General features: G+C 41.6%; 1 protein-coding gene across 1 annotated transcript; it reads right to left on the bottom strand.

The window, feature by feature from the left end:
* Nucleotides 1–349: 349 nt before the first annotated feature.
* On the bottom strand, nt 350–4,589 carry UTS2R (urotensin 2 receptor). The gene is made up of 2 exons (XM_034408523.3): nt 4,370–4,589; nt 350–1,805 (listed from the first exon to the last, which is right to left on the bottom strand). The coding sequence occupies exon 2, from the start codon at nt 1,645–1,647 to the stop codon at nt 520–522; it is 1,128 nt and encodes a 375-aa protein (XP_034264414.1). The 5' UTR covers nt 1,648–1,805; nt 4,370–4,589; the 3' UTR covers nt 350–519.
* Between the last annotated feature and the right edge of the window lie 16,176 nt (nt 4,590–20,765).

Here is a 20,765-nt window from a genome sequence, read left to right as displayed (position 1 = left end):
TGTGCTGGGGTAAAAGACAAACAGATTTGAATGTGTAAGTGTGCATAAAGCGGTTTTATCCACAAGACTCACAACTGTCAGTCCTGAAAAATCTGCCGGATAACACGTACCCAAGTTTTTAGTCCCTGTATCTGAATTTAGATGATACGAATTCAGTAGCAAGTCAAACATTTCCCTCAAATTCAATTTCCACAAAAGTGCCACCTACCTTCCAGCTTAAACATAAAACTAATTAACATGTTTTTTATTCATACCCTTATCTCCCAAATAATTCTGCTTGAGTGAATACTGTTCACAATAGGAATAATAAAATTTCAAGAAGCAAAAACTTACAGTGATATATCATGGGTTGTATGAAATACATAAGTTTTTTTTCCTGATTTACTATGATGACAAATATCATCAAAACTCTAAACCCAGCGTGTACCTCTTCTACAATCCCTCCCTTTCAGATGTAATGCTTTCTTTCTTCTTCTTCTGACTTTGATGACAGTTGATTTTGGAAGTGTGCTTCTTTCATCATGGGCTATTACTTCCCCCTGGAATGGGTGGGAGCATAAATGTCTCTGTACAATGCTGGCTGGTTGTTGACAAAGATCTCCCAGAAATCCTTTGAAATCGGTTCCTTCTCTGGAAGTAGTTGCGGCTGCTGTGAAAAGAACGCTGCCTATTCCTCAAATATTCTTTGTAGTTCTTGGTCAGCAAGGTGTAGAGGAAAGGGTTGATGCAACTGTTGCTGTAGGTCAGGCAGGTGGTCAGGTAGTTGACGTTCCTAGTGGCTTTAGGAGACATGGGAAGAGGCTCGTAGTACTGGAAGAGCAGTTGCCAGATCCAGAACGGCAAGAAGCAGGCCCAGAAGACCAGGACAATAGTGAAGATTAAGTAGAGGACTTTTTGATTGGGCAGCCGCTTGGTCTCTTTCAAGGAAGTGGTCTGGGACACCCAGTAGGTTCTTGCTAGTCTAACGTAGAGATACCCAATGATGACACCAGGGCCAACAATGCTGGTGCAGAAGAGAATGGTGATGTAGATCTTGTAAGACAACTTGCTCCAGGTGGGGAGGCAAATATTCTTTTCCCCATGCACCAGCTGGATCATAATCAGCATTGGCAGGGTGAGAAGCAGAGATGCCACCCAGATAATGAGGGCAATTGCTTTCCGATAACTCTTGGATCTCTTCACAGTGTCCAAAGGCTTCAGCACTGCAAAGTATCTCTCTGTGCTCATCACCATCAAGGTGAAAATGCTAGCGTGCATGGTGAGGAAATCCAAGCTGAAAAGGATCCGGCAACCTGTATCTCCAAAGTACCATTCCTGAATGAAATAAGTCCCCACAATGAAAGGGATAGTGAGAAGGTAGAGCAGGTCTGCTAGGGCCAAGTTGATGATGTAGATGTACATGGAGGCAGAAGACCTCATGTAGTGGCACATCACAACCAAGGTGTAGACATTGCCTGTCACTCCAATTATGCACATAAGAGACAGGATGGTCCCAATGGTGCAGGTGGCTATGATGTCCTCCAAAGAGCTGGCAGAGAAGGCCTCACCCCATGTGTTGTTGGAAGAAATATTAGGGTTGCTTCTGAGCGGGCTGCCAGTTTCTGTGTCTGTGGCCACTCTAATGGTGGAGGAGATAGTGCCATCCATTCTCGTAAAGGTTCTATCTTTACATGCCTTGAGCAATCAGCAGCAGGCAATATTTGATTCTTTGAAGAGAAGAGGGAACGGAAGGAAATACTGCTGAGCTGAGATTAATTTCTGTTGAAATGTCAGAAACATCTGTGATCTTCAACCTTGTATTTATTCTAGAGAAAGGGCAGAAAAAACACTGTAAGGCAGAATAATATAATGCTGTAGCTTTTTTGTTTCTTAGGCTTTCTTTATTTCCCAGGCTTATTAGTAGTTGACAGGTTTTTGGGGGGAAGGAGATGGGATGTTTGGCTGCTTCAACATTTGTTTCTTTTCAATTTATTGTTAGTCCATCTCTGGCCCACCGGCTATCTGTAATAGGAAAAAAGGACAGTTTGCTGTGCATTTGGCCAGGAGAACCACTGTTCTACATCTATGTAACTGGAATGAACAAGTCTAATAATTATAGCCACCATTATATTTTAGTAAAAGAAACCTAAATGGCCTTTTATAAACATTAACTCAGTTCATTAGTGAATTACCTGAGAATACAGCTTCTTTGTGGGTAAGCATATATTCTAGTTTATTCTAGTTTTCCCTGGTCTCATTTTTGGCATGACACTGCTAGAATTAACCATATCATTTGAATCTGACCACACACCTTCCTCCTGCTTTGTTTTGCTTTCTCTTTTGTATCTCACCAGGATTTTGTCTTTATCTTCAAAATCTCCTATGCCCTTATTCTTACCTTCTTATCTCTTAAAAAGGTAAAGGTTCCCCTCGCACATATGTGCTAGTCATTCCCGACTCTAGGGGGCAGTACTCATCTCCGTTTCAAAGCCGAAGAGCTAGCACTGTCTGAAGACATCTCCATGGTCATGTGGCCGGCATGACTTAATGCCAAAGGCGCACGGAACGCTGCTACCTTCCCACCAAAGGTGGTCCCTATTTTTCTACTTGCATTTTTTACATGCTTTCAAACTGCTAGGTTGGCAGAAGCTGGGACAAGTATTGGGAGCTCACCCTTACGCAGTACTAGGGATTTGAACCACTGACCTGCCAACCTTTTGATCGACAAGCTCAGCGTCTTAGCCACTGAGCTACCATGTACTCTTACCTTCTTACCTCTTACATTCCTTTCAACGTTTCCTGGTCCTTCCTGTGGCTCCTCACTCTTTCCTTTACTGCTTGATAAATGGATAGGAGGTCAACTCTCCTTCAGGATTCCGCAACGTGACCACCCCTTTTATTTCCTTTTAAGCCCTTTTTCAAAACCCACCTTTTCAGGGAACTTTTAAAATAGTTCTGTATTCTAGTATGCAGCTCTATCAAGATATATACAATAGAAAGATTTTTCCTCTGCTTATCCATTCCTCAGTTTCTCTCTTCCCTCCATTTCCTTAGATCTATTTTAGAGTGTAAGCTCCTTGGGCAGCCAGGCTTATCATATCTCTTCTTTATAAAATGCTATGTACATTGACAGCACATTATAAATATCAGTAGTTCATAATACCTGCATGGTATAAAATATGGCATGTCTGGGGCAACCTATTGTTATTTTTAAAGCAATTCAAAATCATAGTAACTGTTTAAAATCCATATTGCGCTCAGCACTACTAAAGTAGTAAGGGGGAACAATTAAAGTTTGCTCTCTATCAGCCCTTAGAAATTACCTTCCACAAATCTGTTTGGCCTTTAAAACCTACTGACCTAGAGGCTATCAGCAAATTTTATGACAGTAAATTCCATACAATTACGATAATCCGCCTGGAGTTCATTTGAATAATTTGTTACCTTGAGACCTGAAAGCTTCAGCTCCATGAAATTGATTGGCTGTTAATCTCTCTCAGCCTAGTTTACCTCACAGCATTCATTTATTTGCTGTATGGCTTCCATGCAAATTTGCAAGGACTTGAATGAATGCCCAATAAAATCCAGCTTGCAAATGCTGAGTTATAGGAACACACACAAGCACACACACACACACACCGGGGGGTGGGGGAGGAAGGTATTCTTAATCAGACAACTGAGTGATATAAATAAATAAATAAATAAATAAATAAATAAATAAATAAATAAATAAATAAATGGTGATGGTGATGTGGGTAATACTGTAAGATCTACTCCTAAAGCAATATTAATTTCAGAGGAGAGGTTTATGGAGGAAATAATTAATGCCTTTTTGAGGCCCAACAATTCTCACCCTGCCAGTACGTTCTGCTCTATTTGCTTTTCAAACAACAGCAGCAATCACATCTTCACCCTCCTGTATGTTCAATGTATTTAAGTTTCTGACTCTTTTGACCTCAAGCTCCTGTTAAGTATTATAGCAGTAGTTTTCTGCCAAAAGGTTTCTACGTCTACTGTATCACTTTGGTCGGTTTGGAAAAAGATTAAAAAGACTCAAGCGACAATTCCCCTTCCCCCCTCCAAAAGAGCAGAGCAACTCGCTGTGCAGAACTGATTTTACAACTGAATCAGTTTGTCAAATCAAATTTTCAGCATGCCCGGGGAGGTCTAGAGAAACACCTCAGCAGACACTGGATATAGCTGAGCTTTACATTTTGCATTAATCCAAGCACATCACACATTTTTCAAGCTACTTAGACAGAAATTTATCTTTCATCTCAGTCAGTCAGTCAGTCAGTCAGTCAGGTAAACCATCCACATTTCAAGGGGTTACCCAAAATAAGGGGGGAAAACAGCAAACAAAGTAAACATATAAAATCTAGATTCAAACCTGACTTCAGTGAAATCCAGTTGATGAGGTTTCTTCTTGGGCAATAAAATAAAATTAAGGGTGGGGGAAAAAACCCCCCAGCAGACTTGGCCAAAATGTGACTAAAGGGTCTTTGCAGACAAAAAGAAGCAGCCTGGAACCCAAAAGCTTAAGGCATTTGGAATGGGTGTGCAGAAAAGAGATGGGGAGAGCCAAGTATGTTTGAAATCTGTGCCCTCCCAATCTCCACATTCACTCGTGCTTGCTATTTATGCTGCTCGATGACGCTCAGCATTGTGGAACTGCCTTTGCACAGCACTAGGTAGGGTTACTTTGAAGAGAAGCAACATTTCAAAAATCGGAGGCAGCCCTCTGCTGCTGAGTCCTTGCTGGACCAAGAGAGGGCGAGTCACAGAAATGATCTGGGCTGTTTTCCTCCTCTCGAAAAGAAGCTGGGGAGCCATACTCCGGCTCCTTTCCCTAAATGGTGCCTGGGGATCTCTATTCACAGCAGACCCTTTGGGAACAAAAACAGTGTCAGCAAAACCTTTTTTTTTTCCTGGAAGGGGGAGAGTTATTTACCAACAAAGGTTTTTGTAGTGAATTTAAATCTTCAAAACAGCTGAGTTTTGTATGGATCAGAAGACTTACGGTGTAGTCTTATGGACAGTATAAAGGAGCTATCATTTTGGTGATGAGAAACAGTTCTCTGTGAAAAATAGTTCTCTGGCTTGTTCTGATCCCTTTGTACTCTTTCTTTTTTTTTAAAAAAAAAACTTATGACAGTTTTCTTTTGGGGAGAGGGAGAGAAAGAGGGAAAAAGAGAAAAAGGGAAAGGGAAAAAGCAATTCTTTGTTTCTGACCAACCCCCCACCCCACCTCTTTTAGATAGGGACCCAACCACATTCTCTTCCTTCCCCTCTTGTGTAGTGTACTCATTGTGGGCAGCATGATGGTTTGGTGACTCCAGTAAATAGAGAGAAGAGAAAAGAATCAGCTTTCTTGGTGGTCTATTCATGTTGGAACCTCGGCTTTTTCTCTTCTGAGAGTCTTTGGTCAGAGACACTCTTATTCCCTGAAAAAATGGTGAAAGTGTCATGGTTTTGATGATCCTAGCAAACATTTCATGTAGCATGACATCCTTGGTGTGAATTACTCACCCCTTGGTAGAGGCAAATTTGCAGGCTTCTAACATGACCCGGGAATCAAGCTTCCTTCACAGTGTCCAAAATTCTGCAGTTCAGAATGCAGTGATATGATCCAGACAAACAAGCTACTTAGAGTCTGCTCTTCTGAATATGATTGGGGGCTTTTCCACACTATTGCCTTAAACTGCTTCACTCTCAAGCGTAGAGTATACTGGTTGGAACCTAAGCCAGTTTAAGATACTATCTTCTGCCTTTCATTTCTTCTTCTGATTTGGCCATGCTGATCTCCTGATCTTCTATCCAGATGGTATTTACTATGGTTCCTGTCTGGAGGATTCCTTTGCTTCTCTAGCTCCCTCATCCACGCCAGGTAATCTGGCTTCAATTTTCTTTTTTCTTTTCCATGAACAACTCTTTGAGATCATGTGGTTTCTATGGACAGATTTGTATGACCCTTCCCCATTGTCTCCTGCCTGCTGTATTTAACACTTTTCCCTATGGTGCACTTACTGATGGATGGGTAAACGTAACAACATAGCCCCCTTCATTTCCAATGAAATGGGCTTTCTGTGACATGGGCTGAAAGGTGAAATGTACTGATTGATTTGTATTTTGACAGAATTACAGAATTGGAAAGGCTTTGGGAGTCTTCTAGTCTAACCCCCTGCTCTAGCAGGAGACCCTATATGCCATTTCAGATAAATGGCTATCCAATCTCTTCTTAAGCACCTCCAGTGGTGGAGCACCCATAATTTCTGGAGGCAAGCCATTCTACTGATTCACTGGAATGGTTAATTCTAACCATCAGGAAATTTCTCCTTAGTTCTACATTAGTTCTCTCCTTGATTAGTTTCCATCCTGGGCTTCTTGTCCTGCCTTTGAAGAATTGGTTGACCCCCTCTTCTTTGTAGCATCCCCTCAAATGTTGGAAGACTGCCATCATGTCACCCCCTGGTCCTTCTTTAAATAGTTCAGTTCTTGGCAGAACTCTGGTCTACTTCACCTGATTAAAAGAAGAGAAAGAGTGGCTGGTGTGGTGCCCACCTTGTATAGTTCCTCAATGAAAATGATTTAAAAAACAAAACAGCGGTAGAAGGCAGTAGCCAACATTCCTGCCACACTGTACGGTATCCAATTTGCCTACATGAAACGGATCACAGCAGGACACCTGCCGTGTGTGCTGCCAGAAGTCCAAAAAAACACTGCTTTTGACACGTAGCAGAAAAAGATGGTCAGAGGTTGCCTTCCCAGTGGGTGGAGGGCCGTTAGAGAACACAATGTGCATTCCTGCCATCAAGAAAAGGTCTGTGGCCCGTACTCCCACCAGGACAATTTCATTGTGCAGATCAACCTTGTGATTGGCAGCTTCTGTCCAGAGATCACAGCTCCATCTCTTTTGCAAAATGTGCCAAATGTGGCTGCTTTGGGACAGCTAAACTCATACCGAGGGAGAATATTTTCTAATACTGTTACTGGGGCTTAGAGTTTAGGTCCTAGAATAGGGACCTTAAATGGTTTAGTCTTTCTTCTGTTGATTGTATGGCTGTGCAAAAGGAAAATCAGGAACTAAAACTTTAGAGGAAGTACCTTAATGTAAATAAATCAGTCATTTGTTGATGTGCTTGTTGTGGTGAGGGAAGATACTTTTTAAAAATTGTATATCTGAAAAAAGGAGAAGCAATAACAAAATGAGTCAAAACTGTGGAGCAATGCTTTTAATGCGAATGAATAAATCATTATTTCTTTTTCTTCTATTTGTTGCAAATTTATTGGCATTTTCATTCTGGTTGTGTTTGTTTTTCCTTTACAGATGGGGAAGGAAAGAAGGCCAAGAATTAAGAAAGCAGAAGACTTGTTTATTTTTGAAAAACAAATCAAGTCGGAGAGTTTTTGAAGGAGCAGAGAATGCAAATTATATTTGTTTTGGGGTTTTTGGGTGTGTGTCTGTGTGAGTGAAGGTAAAACAAGTAATGACACAAGGAATTAAAGGCAGCATTATAATGGAAATAAATTGACTGTATCATAGCCTTTGGGCTGAAAAAAATTCAGATGTTGAAAGATGGTAGAAAGGAGATACTGAAAACTCCAACCCCTTGCTGACCTCTAGATATCCTCTGGAGTTTTCATCTGAGATCTCTTAGCTCTAAATGTTATATTTTGTTATCAAGATGTGAGAATAGTTTTAATGAATTTTAATTTGAAATTTAATATATTGACGTGTGGAATTTACCGCTGGAATGTAGGGAGAGGCAGGGGTTCACTGCAGTTGCCAGATGCTTTAGATAGCTTTCAACAATCTGTTGTTTGATTGGGGGGAATAAAATACCCTCTGTGTGAGGAGACAAATTGAATCAAGCCTTGTACAAAAGAAAAGCCACTACAGGTAGTCCCCATTTTATGGCCACAGTTGAGCCCAAAATTTCTGTTGCTAAGTGAGACTGTTGTTAAGTGAATTTTGCCCCATTTTGCAACCTTTCTTGCCAGAGTTGTTAAGTGAATCACTGCAGTTGTTAGGTTAGCAACATGATTGGTATGTAAATCTAGCTCCCCTGTTGACTTTGCTTGTCAGAAGGTCTCAAAAGGTGATCACATGGACCCCGGGACACTGCAATGGTCATAAATATGAACCAGTTGCCAAGCATCTGAATTTTGATCATGTAACCTTGAAGATGCTACAATCAGGGGTGGGATTCTGCCAGTTCGGACCGGTTCGGGATAATAACCAGTAGCTCCGATGATCAGCTGAGAGCGAATCAGTTCGCTCCGACCATCAGCTAGGCCCGCCCACCTGCCCCTGTGCTATGCCTACCTTTATTTCTTTCGTTTGAAGCCCAGATGATTGGCGCAGTAGTACGGATTGCCACGCCTGAGCTATTTTATTCACTGGAGCTGCAGTAGAAGGTGCTGTTTTCAAATGTACTGCGCGTGGGTGGATCGCCCATTTGGCGTGCGTGCGAAGTGAACCAGTTGTTACACCAGTTGAATCTCACCGCTGGCTACAATGGTCATAAGTGTGAGAAATGGTCATAAGTTACTTTTTTCAGTGATGCAACTTCAGACAGTCACTAAATGAACTGTCATAAATTGAAGTATGTAGTTTTGCAGAATATTTTTATAATGTTCTGATTTTGGCATGTAAGCATCAAACGCAATGCAAGAGGCCTCTCCTAATTTACAAAGCCTTAGCAAGTGGCTGTAGTATCTGGCTGACTTTGAGATTAGAAGCTATGTAGGGTGAGGCCCAGCTAGGATTTTGATGGGAGCCCTTCTATCTACTTTGGCAATTTGGCCAGAAAAAGTGCTTTGACATATTAATGAAATACCCTGGGGTTGAATTCAGCTTAAATAATTTCACTTTACTAATGCTGTCTAAAGTTTTTTTGGTTTGCCTTATGTTCCAGAGACCTGGATTTTCTTGTCCCATCTATTGAGCAACAGGCCCTAATACTGAATGTTACTTCTAAAGTGAAATACATAGTCTGCCTATTGATAAAGCGTTTTATAGCAAACCTGCTCTGCAGGTCCCAGAGATTCCTGGTCCCACTTATAGAAAATATACTTTTATTTACAGCCACTATAGACATCCACCTCCTAGACCCCTCCACTTCTCTCCCACTGTGCTCTACTACAGCCTTTTGAATTTCTAGGATAATAGCAATTGAGTAGCTCAATGGGGAATGGATGGTCTTGACTCTTGGCAGGCAGGGGGTCATGGCTTGGCAAGGGAGAAAATGTTTTCATTTCACATTGAATCCACTCTCTTCGGAGCAAATGATGATTTGTCGATGTGAGACAATTTGGCTCATTGAATTCTATTTTTATACATCATTTCTGTAAGGGTTTAATCCAAAAGAGGAAAATCGATGTGCTAAAAGCCACTGGGCGGTTTAACAAATGCAGAACATGCTTTTTAGTATGGTTTTCCAAATATATTTTGTAGTGGGTCTCTCTACACATGAGGCAACTGTATTGGATTCTTTTATTTTTTCTTTCCTGGCATCTTCTTCCAATTTCCTCATTCCAGAACCTTTTTTTTCCCCTTTTTTACCTCAGGATTCCTAGTACCCCTACTGCTCCCCAGAAACCCAGCATCAAAGGAAGTCGCTAAGATGAAGAAATGTCAGGTGGGAAGGAGAGACAACAGTCCCACAACTGAGATGTTATTTTGTTGAAAGAGATCTGCCACTGAAAAATCCCTTTGTTTAGGATGTATCTTATCCTATAAGGTTAACCATCACTAGACCTTATTCCTATAGATGCTAAAAGGCCTGTTCCTTATACTGTAGATGTTAGGATGGGAATTTTCTGAAATCTGCTCTCACGCAGCCAATTCTGCTGAACATTATGACTAAAAGCTTAAAAAGTTGCTAGACCTGGAGATCGGCAAGGTTCCATCCCTTTCATTGATCCAATCCTTGCAGAGTATAACTCATCAGGAGATATGACTTTTTCAAATCTAGACATGTCATCTGATTGAAACGGATCTAGTATTTATAGTAGCGACTAATGTTGAGGGAAATTGTAGATCAACAGCCTCTGGTGAGGCCATCAATTCCCCATCTCATTTGGAAAGATCTCAAAATGTGGCTATAAGCTCGAAATCTTTTGCTAAGCTTTTGCACCAGTAGACAACAGAAAAAAAACACAACAATATACTTAGCACTTAGACTTATATATGCTTCACAGTGCTTTACAGCCCTCTCTAAGCGGTTTACAGAGTCAGCATATTGCCCCTAACAATCTGGGTCCTCATTTTACCGACCTCGGAAGGATGGAAGGCTGAGTCAACCTTAAGCCGGTGAGTTTTGAACTACCGAACTGCAGCTAGCAGTCAGCTGAAGTAGCCTGCAGTGCAGGATTCTACTTACCTTTACTACCAGTTCGCAACGGGAAGCTTCTGCGCATGTGCAGATCACCCATGATGACATCGTGGCAGGTGGGCAAAGCCTCCTGCTGGTTTTACTACCGGTTCTATGGAACCGGACCAAACCGGGAGCGACCCACCACTGCTGCAGTACTGTACTCTAACCACTGCGCCACCTCGGCTCTTGGATACTAAACATCCAATGAAATCATGTGGCTGACCTCACATACCAAGAACACACCAAACTATAATGTCTGTTTATGTTTACAGTATACAAAACACTGTTTAGTGTAACATGTAATTTTTTTGGAACTGAGTACCATATGAACACAGTTAAATACATACATGCATACACACACACACACACACACAGAGAGAGAGAGAGAGAGAGAGAGAGACAGACAGACAGACAGACAGACAGACAGACAGCTTGATGCAGTTGTTAAAGTACCAATCTAGAAACTGGGAGACTGGGAGTTCTAGTCCTGTTTTAGGCATAAAGCCAGTTGGGTGGCCTTGGACCAGTCAGTCTCTCTCAGATCTAGGAAACAGGTAAGGGCAGGTAAACCTTACCTGAAATCTTCTGAAATCTTGCCAAGAAAACCACAGGAACTTGTCCAGGCATTTACCAGGATTTAAAAACAAACTCCTTCAAAAGAGCCTCTCCTTGCTGAAAACTCCATTTCTTCTTTTCTTCCATTTCTTCCTTCTTTTCACTTTTAATCGTCCTATTTTAGCTTTCTCCAATATTCTTGCAAAACTTTCACCAACCAAATCCAAATTCATTTTGCAAATGAATCTCAGGAGAGATAAAACAGCAATTTTAGTTGTTTAAATTGTATAAATTGGCTCTTTAAACTGCCATTCATTTGATTTGTTAAACTAAAGTTGCTTTGTTTTCCACTATACAAACTAACTACATTTCCATCCAAACCAAAAGGGTCTGGAAATTACTCTACTAAAATATTTAACCATGCATTTATTTCAGCTACAGTCCTTTCTTTTTTATTACTTGGAGCTTTTAAGGAATAGAAGGAACACGGCCATGAATCAAAATAGATTCACAGTGGGTGAAATGAAAGGTTTAGCAGACTAAGTTCCACAAAGCAACTCAAAATCCCAGAATCACAAGTTTGTCTTCTACTTTGGAAACCAAACAACTGTCTGTCCTTTCAGAAGACTATGGAGATGATCTTGAGGAAGATAGATGGCAGCTATAATGAACACATGAGCTTGGACCTGGCAAACTAATCAAGGAGAGAAGCAACCTAGAATTTAGGAGAAATTTCCTAACAGTGAGAACAATTAACCAGTGGAACAGCTTGCCTTCGGAAGTTGTGGGTGCTCCATCACTGAAAGTTTTTAAGAATAGACTGGACAGCCACTTGTCTGAAATGGTATAGTCTCCTACTCTAGCAAGGAGCTGGACTAGAAGAACTCCAAGATTCTTCCCAACTCTGTTATTCTAAAAACATAATCTTAGTCTGAGGAAAGAGAAAGAGTGAGAAAGAAGATTGAAGGCAAATATATGTATCCCAGGATAATGTTGCATGATCCAATCTGGACGAGAGGTTTACTTTTCCGAGTTTTTGGACTGGTGCTGGAGCCCATCTTCAGGGAATATCTCCCTACCGAAATATGTGTTTTGGGCTATTCCATCAGTCATATTTATGTGGTGCCTTCCTATTGGTTGATGGCTGGTGATTGGCTGATGTTTCCTTGTACTTTGGCTCCTAAGCACCTGGTAAGTTGGTGGTAAATCAGCACTCCTGTTGACTGACAAGTGGCCTGTTTCCTAGACTTCAATAATTTCTCTGGCTATCTTTATACCTGCATAGCCAACAATCTTAATAGCTGCAGATACATCATCATTGGCATCCTTCAGTCTCAAGAGACTATGGTATCGTGCTCTGGAAAGAGGTCCTAAAACAGGATCTAGTATGATTAAAAAGGTCAATTCAAGAGTAGCAATCCCTTCCACACTGAGGGCAGATACATTATGTCCCCGGCCCAGGCCCTAGATTTTGCTGGTTCCGGGACTGCCTCTTTGCCTCAGCCTTCAAATTGGAGAAGCCCATGCTGCATTTTTAGCCTCCAAGCTGAACGATTGGAGGTCAAGGTTTCCCAGTTGTTAATATCCATTCCCAGGGCCTTTAGGTCCTGGGAATGCAGATACAATTAATTATATTAATGGTACATTATAATTTATAATTGAATTCATAATTAATATACATTCACTATGTATAATAGAATTATACATTCAATTCAGGTGTTTTCTGCCCTGGTTGAAGTGTATCATGGCTGGGCAACTTTGATGTATGCTTGGAATTTCTCCTGGGCTAATTAGTCACGAAAAGCTTTGGCTAAGCAACACATTTGGGAAGAGGTAACTAATATTTTGGATGGCTCTGGACTACCCAATCACCAGAAAATCTGAAGTAATACAAGTAGTCCTCCACTTACGACCACAATTGAGGCCAAAATTTCTTTCTTTCTTTTTTTTTTTTTGAAAAGTTTTACAAAAAGTTTACATATTCCGCCCCCCCTTCCCTACCTCAACCTCCCCCCTCCCCCTCCTCTTCCCAGAACAAATTACAGAGGCCAAAATTTCTGATGTTAAGTGAGATATTCATTAAGTGAGTTTTGCCCCATTTTATATTTCTTGCCACAGTTGTTAGATGAATCACTGCAGTTGATAAGTTAGTCACCTGGTTGTTAAGTGAATCTGGCTTCCCCAGTGACTTTGCTGGCCAGAAGGTCCTAAAAGGTGATCACATGACCCCAGGACACAGCAAAGGTCATAAATATGAACCAATTGCCAAGCATTTGAACTTTGATCACATGAACATGGGGATACTGCAATGGTCATAAGTGTGAAAAACAGTCAAAAGGCACATTTTGTAACTTCGATGGTCATTAAATGAACTGTTGTAAGTCGAAAACTACCTGTATGTCTAAAACTCTCAGGGTCCTCGGTCTCAGTCCTTTTTCTCTACTACCTTGGGGCTAATCACATATCTGGTGCACCCCGAGTCCAAAAGGGCTAACATCTTCCCCTGGGTGCCTGACGAAGGCACCCTTAGCTCCACTGGGATGGTCACTGGGATCACATGTCAACTTACTGGGGGGCGGGGTCATCATCAGAGTCACTTTGACTCTCCTCCAGTGGGGTTGGAGTTCCCAGCTCTCCCTGGGCAGGAAGGCAAACTCAATGACCTCCACCTGCTTCAAGGCTGTTTTGTGGTGCCTTGGCGGCTTCTTCTCAGGCTTCTTGCCCCCAACAAGCCACCACAGATTTGGGGCACAGTTTGGCCAAATCGCAATCAGCTGCCCGGTGTCCCTCCTTCCCATGCTTGAAGCATGCTATGAACCTTGGTTTGGGCACTATCCCATCTTTGGCAACTTTGGGGGGGGATCTTTACGAGCAGGAGAGGAGGGCTTGCTCCAGCTGTGGTTGCCACAGTGCTGGTCCCTGGCCAGGTCAATTTCCAGCTCATCTGTCAACATGTAATGCTGGAGTTCTCGAGGGGCCCCTTGGGAGACACAGATGTGATAGATTTCATTGTTAAGTCCATCCTTGTAACATTCCATCAGGGCTTCCTCAGGCCAGCTGGCCATATGACAGGCCAGCTCACAGAACTCCTGGATGTATTCTGCCACTGACCTCTGCCCCTGTGTAATGGTCTTCATTCGGGTCCTAGCCTTGCATTCGGCTAGTGGGTCCTTGAACTGCTGATGAAGTTCCACCATAAATTGGTCGTAGTTCCTTAGTTGGGAAGCATTGTTGTTGTGAAGAGTAACAATCAACTCTGCTGTAGCTCCTTCCAGGGTCATGGTGACACATCTCACTTTGGCTGCCTCAGATCCCAATTCATCTCCACTCCTGATGTGATTCCAGACTTGGGCTAGGAAGAATCCCAGAGCTTTGGGATCCCCTTTGTATTTTATTCCCAGCAGAGGAACCTTAGGAATTTGGGGCCTCCAGGGATTGGGGGGGGGAGCTGAGCCACCACAGCGTCTGCTGGCTGAGCAGCTGCAGCCAGAGCTGCCCCCTGCTGAGCAATGGAGGCCACCAGTGTGGCTGTGGAAGTGGCTGCTGCCTGATCTGTCTCTCCATGCGATGGCTGGGCAGGCTTCTGGGCAAGGGTTTCTTGAGCTCTCCGACTCTCGATCCCCTCATGCAGCAGTTGCAGTTGCAATGCCTTGCTCAGCATGAGGTCCTCTTTGTCAGAGCCAGGCAGGGCAAAGTCACCATACCTCTAGTGAAGGTCACCCCGGTGGGTGCTCCTCAGGGTCTTCCAGCCATCTTACACCTAGCCACCATCTGGCTCGGACTGGCTCCTCATCAAGTTGCAGCTCCTCCAGCCATTCTGTCTCATCTTAACTCTGGCATGGCCAAAGGGGCTCTGGACTCTTCCCGGTTGCTCCCATGGGTTGACATTGAGTGCTCAGCCCCCATAGTTGGCTGATAAAGCAATCTTGCCTAATGTCAGGCCTGCCTCCATTCAAAACTCAAGCAAGAAAATCCCCAAATCCATTGCAATAGAGAAGATGTACTTTTACTAAGTTTGAAATGATAGCAGTGAAAGCAAAGCAAGATGTGATTCAAAATCTGCAAAGGTTACACATTGAAAGTCACCCCAAATCCCTCCCCCTGCATCCAGCACTGAGAGTCCAATCAGTATCCACTATGATGTTGTGGGAAAGCTCCTCTTCAGGTATTTCTCCCATCTGGAGTCTCAGGATGGTTGACCTTGACGGAGTATAAACAACTCCACTTAGCAGCACCATAATTCATGAGTGCAAACCTCTCTTCCAATTCTCATGGGACTACTACACACCAGCTTACTTCCCCAATGTCCATGCCCCCCTCCCCGTTTCTATGACAGCCGATAGCAAGCATACTGCAGAAACCCATGCTGGACCCAGAGGGAATTTGGTTTACTTTCTCTGTAGCTACCACAGCCTTTAGAATATCCTCCATTTGATATTTTAGGGTTTCCTACCCTTTTAGTTTTCAAGAAAGCTCTGAAGATCTGGCTCTTCCATCAAACATTGGGATAGGATGGGGTTGAGCCAGGAGGTCAAAAGCATGGGTGATTTTGTGTATTTCCACCAGCTTTCTTGTCCATGGTCCTTTGAAAGACCCTGACTCACAATTTAGTCTGGCCTGGAGAAGTTCCTGTTTGCCCTGTCAGCTCTTCAACTTTTTCCTTTTATCTTGTCAATTAATGCTCTAAAACAAGACATTGACTTTCTGGTCTCTGAACAGCAGCTTTATTTGAGCACTAAGACACTTTTCCTCTCTCTGCTCCCAGGAATGCATGGATTCCATCTGCACCAAGAAAACAGCCTGGCATTATTCACGGAAGCATAGACCCGCTAGAGGGGAGATTTCAGAGAAACATATTTAGGAACAATTGAGGCAACTGTATGGCCCTCCAAATATTGTTGAATTTCAACTTTCATCATCCCCCACTATTGACCCTGCTGGTGAGGATTAATGGAAGCGGGAGTTCAACATCTTTGCAAGGCAACAGCCTTGGTGAGGAGTCAAATAGCAACTGCCTGAAAGCGGGCGGGAGGGACCTGCCTCTGGAGATAGCTGTCTCTTCTTCACTGGAGTTTGTGACTCAGAATTGAACTGAAGGGTCAGGAATATGGTTGAACAAAAGGTCATTCAAATCAAAACATTACAAAAGAATCTTCCTAGGAGACTTGCTCTAATAGATGAAAATCAGAAAGAACATAGTTGTTTAAAGATTTCGGCTAAAACATATCACTTTAGGGAATCCAGAGTCAGCTTGGTATCCACTGGTTTGTGCCCCTTTTCATAATGTGAAGAGGGCAAAACATTGGAGCTGGAAGTCTCGGGCAAAAAAAAAAAACATAACACAACTTGTTGGTTACAACAAATGAGTTCAATTAAAATTGGCAACTTCTATTTTCTTTATAATTGCTCTCACTTTGCTCCAGAAATGTTCAGGATCTTTTGCATCTATTAGTCCTGTTGTGGTGTTCATAGAGCATATATGACAGGACATATATTCTACAGGGTCCGATTAAGCAGATTTCTAGATAACAGATAAAGTGGCCAGCTTAGATATAACCCATCTTGTCAAGACGCACTTCGGGCTACTTAAAGAAATGGGACATTTATCCACCAGTAACTGCCAATGGCAAATCTTCTCATTTGTGGTCATGAGATGATAGCAATCAACATTTCTCCTTACAAATTGGAGCAAACATTTGCCAATTATACCTGGACCAGACCCAGCAAGTACCATTATCTTTATTCTTCACTTTGTCAATGGACTTTCTTGCCAAACTTTCAACATGTTTTGTATATTTTGAGCAGTCTTGAAGCCTTGCTATGTAGAATGATTCTTCATTGGTATGTGTGTGTGTGTGTGTGTGTGTGTGTGTGTGTGTGTGTGTGTGTGAGAGAGAGAGAGAGAGAGAGAGAGAGAGAGAGCTCTTCCTGTTCATGAACCCTGATGTTATTTCCAGATACTACTTTTGTGATTATGTAAGAAAGATTATGTTGCAGATATGTAGCGTATACTTGTTTATCTTGATTCTCAAATAGGGAAAGTTTAATTCAGAAGTTAGTAATCAATAAACTATATCACAAAGTGGATTTAAAGTAAAGTATATACTTTTTGTTTTGGTGGATGTTTTTCTGTATGTGTAAATTTTATTATTGCATGTTGCTTATTTAGCACCATGGTAGCACCAACAATAATTGGACAATAGATATGAACTGTGTTTAACAATAGTTTCAGATAGTTGGATCTAATGAAACCATCATGTCTTTTACTTTAATGCCATCTGGTGGATCCTGATTATCTGATTATTATATGCCTGATGGGATTGTGTCTTGTGGTATCTAGTTAGTTATAACTCTTCACTCAGGCTGTATCTAGAACCAATGGTAATACTAGACTGCTATGTCCTTTTCTGTGTGCTGTTTAATATCTTATTTAATATTTTAATGCATTTATTTCAATAAATGGGGTACCCTCAATGTGAAACTGAAGCCAAATTAAACCATCAGATGATCCAATTTGACCTCATGTTGCTAGCAGACACATCTTTGTTAATGCCATTAGTTGTGATTCTAAAGGTTAAAGTTTATAGGATTTTACTGAGAGAAGTTCTCATTAAGGAAACTGATCTCTCAGTTTTGTAAAACAACAAGCAACAGGTCTATATAAATAGTTCTGAGCAGCTTTCTAGCAGGAAAAAAAATCTAGATTTAAATTAGAGATAACACTACACACACGATTCAGCTGAGGGAACTTTGGTGCTCCCTGAGCTTGTTTGTTTTCTTGCAGATGATTCATTACCCAAATTAAGTAACATCATCAGTGCTAGTAAGGAGTGGGGTTTGCTCTCAGTTTATATTCTAATAGCTTGCTTTATCAGTGTTGGTGGGGGTAGTCTTAGAGTTTCTTTAGTCGGGCTGTTTACTGTTGACTTGTTTATTGATAGGGGTGCTGTTTCCTTGATTGTTGGTCTGATGTTGATCTTGGAGTTAATCTATGGGTGCTGCTTGCTGCTTTTGTTCCCTTTTTGGCTTGTTGATTGTCTCTTTTGCATAACTTATATTGTTTATGCCAGGGATGAAATGCTACAGGTTTGTACCGATTCAAGTGAACCGGTAGTGATAAAAGCTACCAGTTCAGGCAAACCTGTAGTAAAAAAAAGCTACCGGTTCATCTGGACTGGTATTTCCGACGATCAGCTGTGCTACATGATTTACATTCACTAGAAAGCAGAAATCCTGCTTTCTAGCGAATCTAAATTGTGTGGCACAGCTATTCCTCCCCCCCCCACAGTTCTACTTACCTTGTTAAGCCTCCTTTTTCTGCATGAAGCGTGTGTTTGGCACGCACTGTGCATGCGTGCATGCACTGCACATTTAGTGCACACCACACATGTGTGGGCAGCGAACCGGTGAGGTGCGGTGATTCCGCAGAGGATTTCACAACTGGTTTATGCCTATATGTCTATTGATGGCTAGTTTGTCAGAGTGCCAGACTTCTTAGAAATTCTCTAGCATTGTTGGACTTGGCTTGTTGTAGGATGGTCACAGTTTCCCAATTGAAACTATGGTTCACTCTATTCATATGTTGTAAAATTAAAGCGTTTTCATCATGTCTTCTGACTGCTAGTTGGTGTTCATCAATGCATTCTGCCAGTCTTCTGTCTGTTTGTCCTATGTAGTTGTTGCAGTCATTACATTGTATGTTATAGATGACTCCTCATTTTTTCTTTTGGGACTGATGGGTCTTTTGGTTTGCTTACAATGTTTTGAAGGGCTTTAATTGGCTTGTGTGATTTGGCTACGTTGATTCCATGCAGTTGTAGTAATCTGTTGCTGGTTTCTGAAATGTTCTTGATGTATGACAGTGTACTCTTTTTAGGGTTTGTGTTGGTTGTGCTATATCGGGTTGAGTAGTCAGGCACTTTTTAAAAAAAAAACAACTTTTATTTCATAGTCAACATACATCTTAAACAAAAAATCAATCATATATATATTTGACAAACATTTGCAGTTTGTCAGTAGAAAAAAGGCCCAGATATGTAGGTCTTTGGTTATTCGGGTCTTCTCCCACGTAAAATTGGAAGTGTCTTGGCGACGTTTCGACGAAGTCTCATTCGTCATCTTCAGGCTGGTGTTCTCGGCTTTGTGCTTCCAGGAGCAATGTGAGATCGCAGCTGTCTCTTCCTTTTAACTGCTAGTGGAGGTATGAGCTGATTGGGTGGGAACTTGGCTGTGTTCTGATTGGGTGGAGGTGTGTTCTGATTGGTTAGGGGCTTGGCTGTGCTCTGATTGGCTGGGGGTGTGTTCTGTGTGGGTGGGGGCTTGGTTGTGCTCAGCTTAGTCTGAGTTGCAGGGGGATTTGAGCTGGTGAGCTGCGTTGTTGTTGTTTGGCTTCGTGTTTGTGGCCGTGCGAGCTCTTCATGGTGGGTGTCAGTCTGCTTCATGTATGGATTGGAGGGGTTTAAAGTGGCTAATGATGCAGCTGCGGTCTGGCTTCTGGTCCTTGGTCGTGGCTCATTATCAGTGTGGGTTTGAGTCTGCTTTCTGCGTGGATGTGTGGTGGTGACATCAGGTGTGGCTCTCGTGAGTGTGGGTCTGGTGTCATTCGTCGTGTTAGGGACTCGTTTGTCAATAAGGGCGGGTTTCCAAATGGCTGGTAGGCGGGAGGTATCGTCTCATTTGTTCATGCTGTGTGGGCGTTTTTCTATCTCAGTGGCTTCTCTGATTATTCTGTTGTTAAAGTGTTCAGTTTTGGCGATAGTTCTGGTCTTTTTAAAGTCAATATCATGTCCTGTGGCTTTAAGGTGTTGGACCAGGGAAGAAGTTGGTTCCTCTTTTCTGACTGAGTTCTTGTGTTCTTCTATGCGTGCACTTATTCGTCTGTTGGTTTGTCCGATGTATGTGGTGGGGCAGGCGGTGCATGGGATTTCATATACTCCTTGATTTTCTTGAAATTTTCTCCACTAACTTAGTGCAAAATGACTACTGGCATAAGCCTGATGATGGCAGATGGGATTCTGCCGAAACGTCGCTTCTAACAAACTTTAATGAAAAACCCCACAAACTATCTATAGATTTATCTATCACTTGTACTTTAACTCTCCTTGTTCAAAACAAAATATAACTTTTCTTGCTTAAAGGTAGTTAATCCCAATTAATTCAACAATAAACAAACAATTTAAAGCCCTTGAAAATATATTGAAAAATCTATAGCCTTGAATTTAACATCCCCCCAAAAATTTCTCATTTAATCCATAACTTAAAATAATTTTTAGATATAATGCATCCAATCATAACCAAAGAGATCATATCCTTGTTCACATTTATATAACAGTTGAAACATCCAGTCATTTAACATCCAAAAGAAAATTTCTTTTTTTAAAAATCCGTTTTTATAACAGTTGAAACACCCAGTCATAAGTAAAGAAAAAAAAGTTTTTAAAACCAAACAAATCATATCCTTAATAAAAATCTTAAATACCAATACAATCATTCACCATGTTATCCTGCCTAACAAAGAGGAATAAAATTCTTCCACTTCCATTTCCCCCTGGTTTTTTTCCGAGCCTTCTTCTTCCGCTTTATTCCACCATCTTTTATTTTTACAAGCTTTTGTGTATTCAACTGTAATTTTATCTTCCAATCCTGTGCAGCTCGCAAAGTAATTCCTTTTAAGCAACACACCTTTTTAAATAGGATTAAAAATCCATTTTTGTAAAGAAATTGTAATGTTCAGTCACTTTTTGATAAAGTTGTATGGATATCCATTTTGTTGGAATATGTATAGAAGCTCTGTTTCCCTTTTTCTGCTGCTCAGGATTTTTTGCTGTTCAGGATTTGCATTCATCTAAATAA

The sequence above is a fragment of the Pantherophis guttatus genome, chromosome 2, assembly GCF_059756535.1.
Source record: "Pantherophis guttatus breed Tessera chromosome 2, ASM5975653v1, whole genome shotgun sequence".
Lineage (NCBI taxonomy): Eukaryota > Metazoa > Chordata > Lepidosauria > Squamata > Colubridae > Pantherophis > Pantherophis guttatus.
This window is presented reverse-complemented; position numbering and strand designations above follow the sequence as displayed.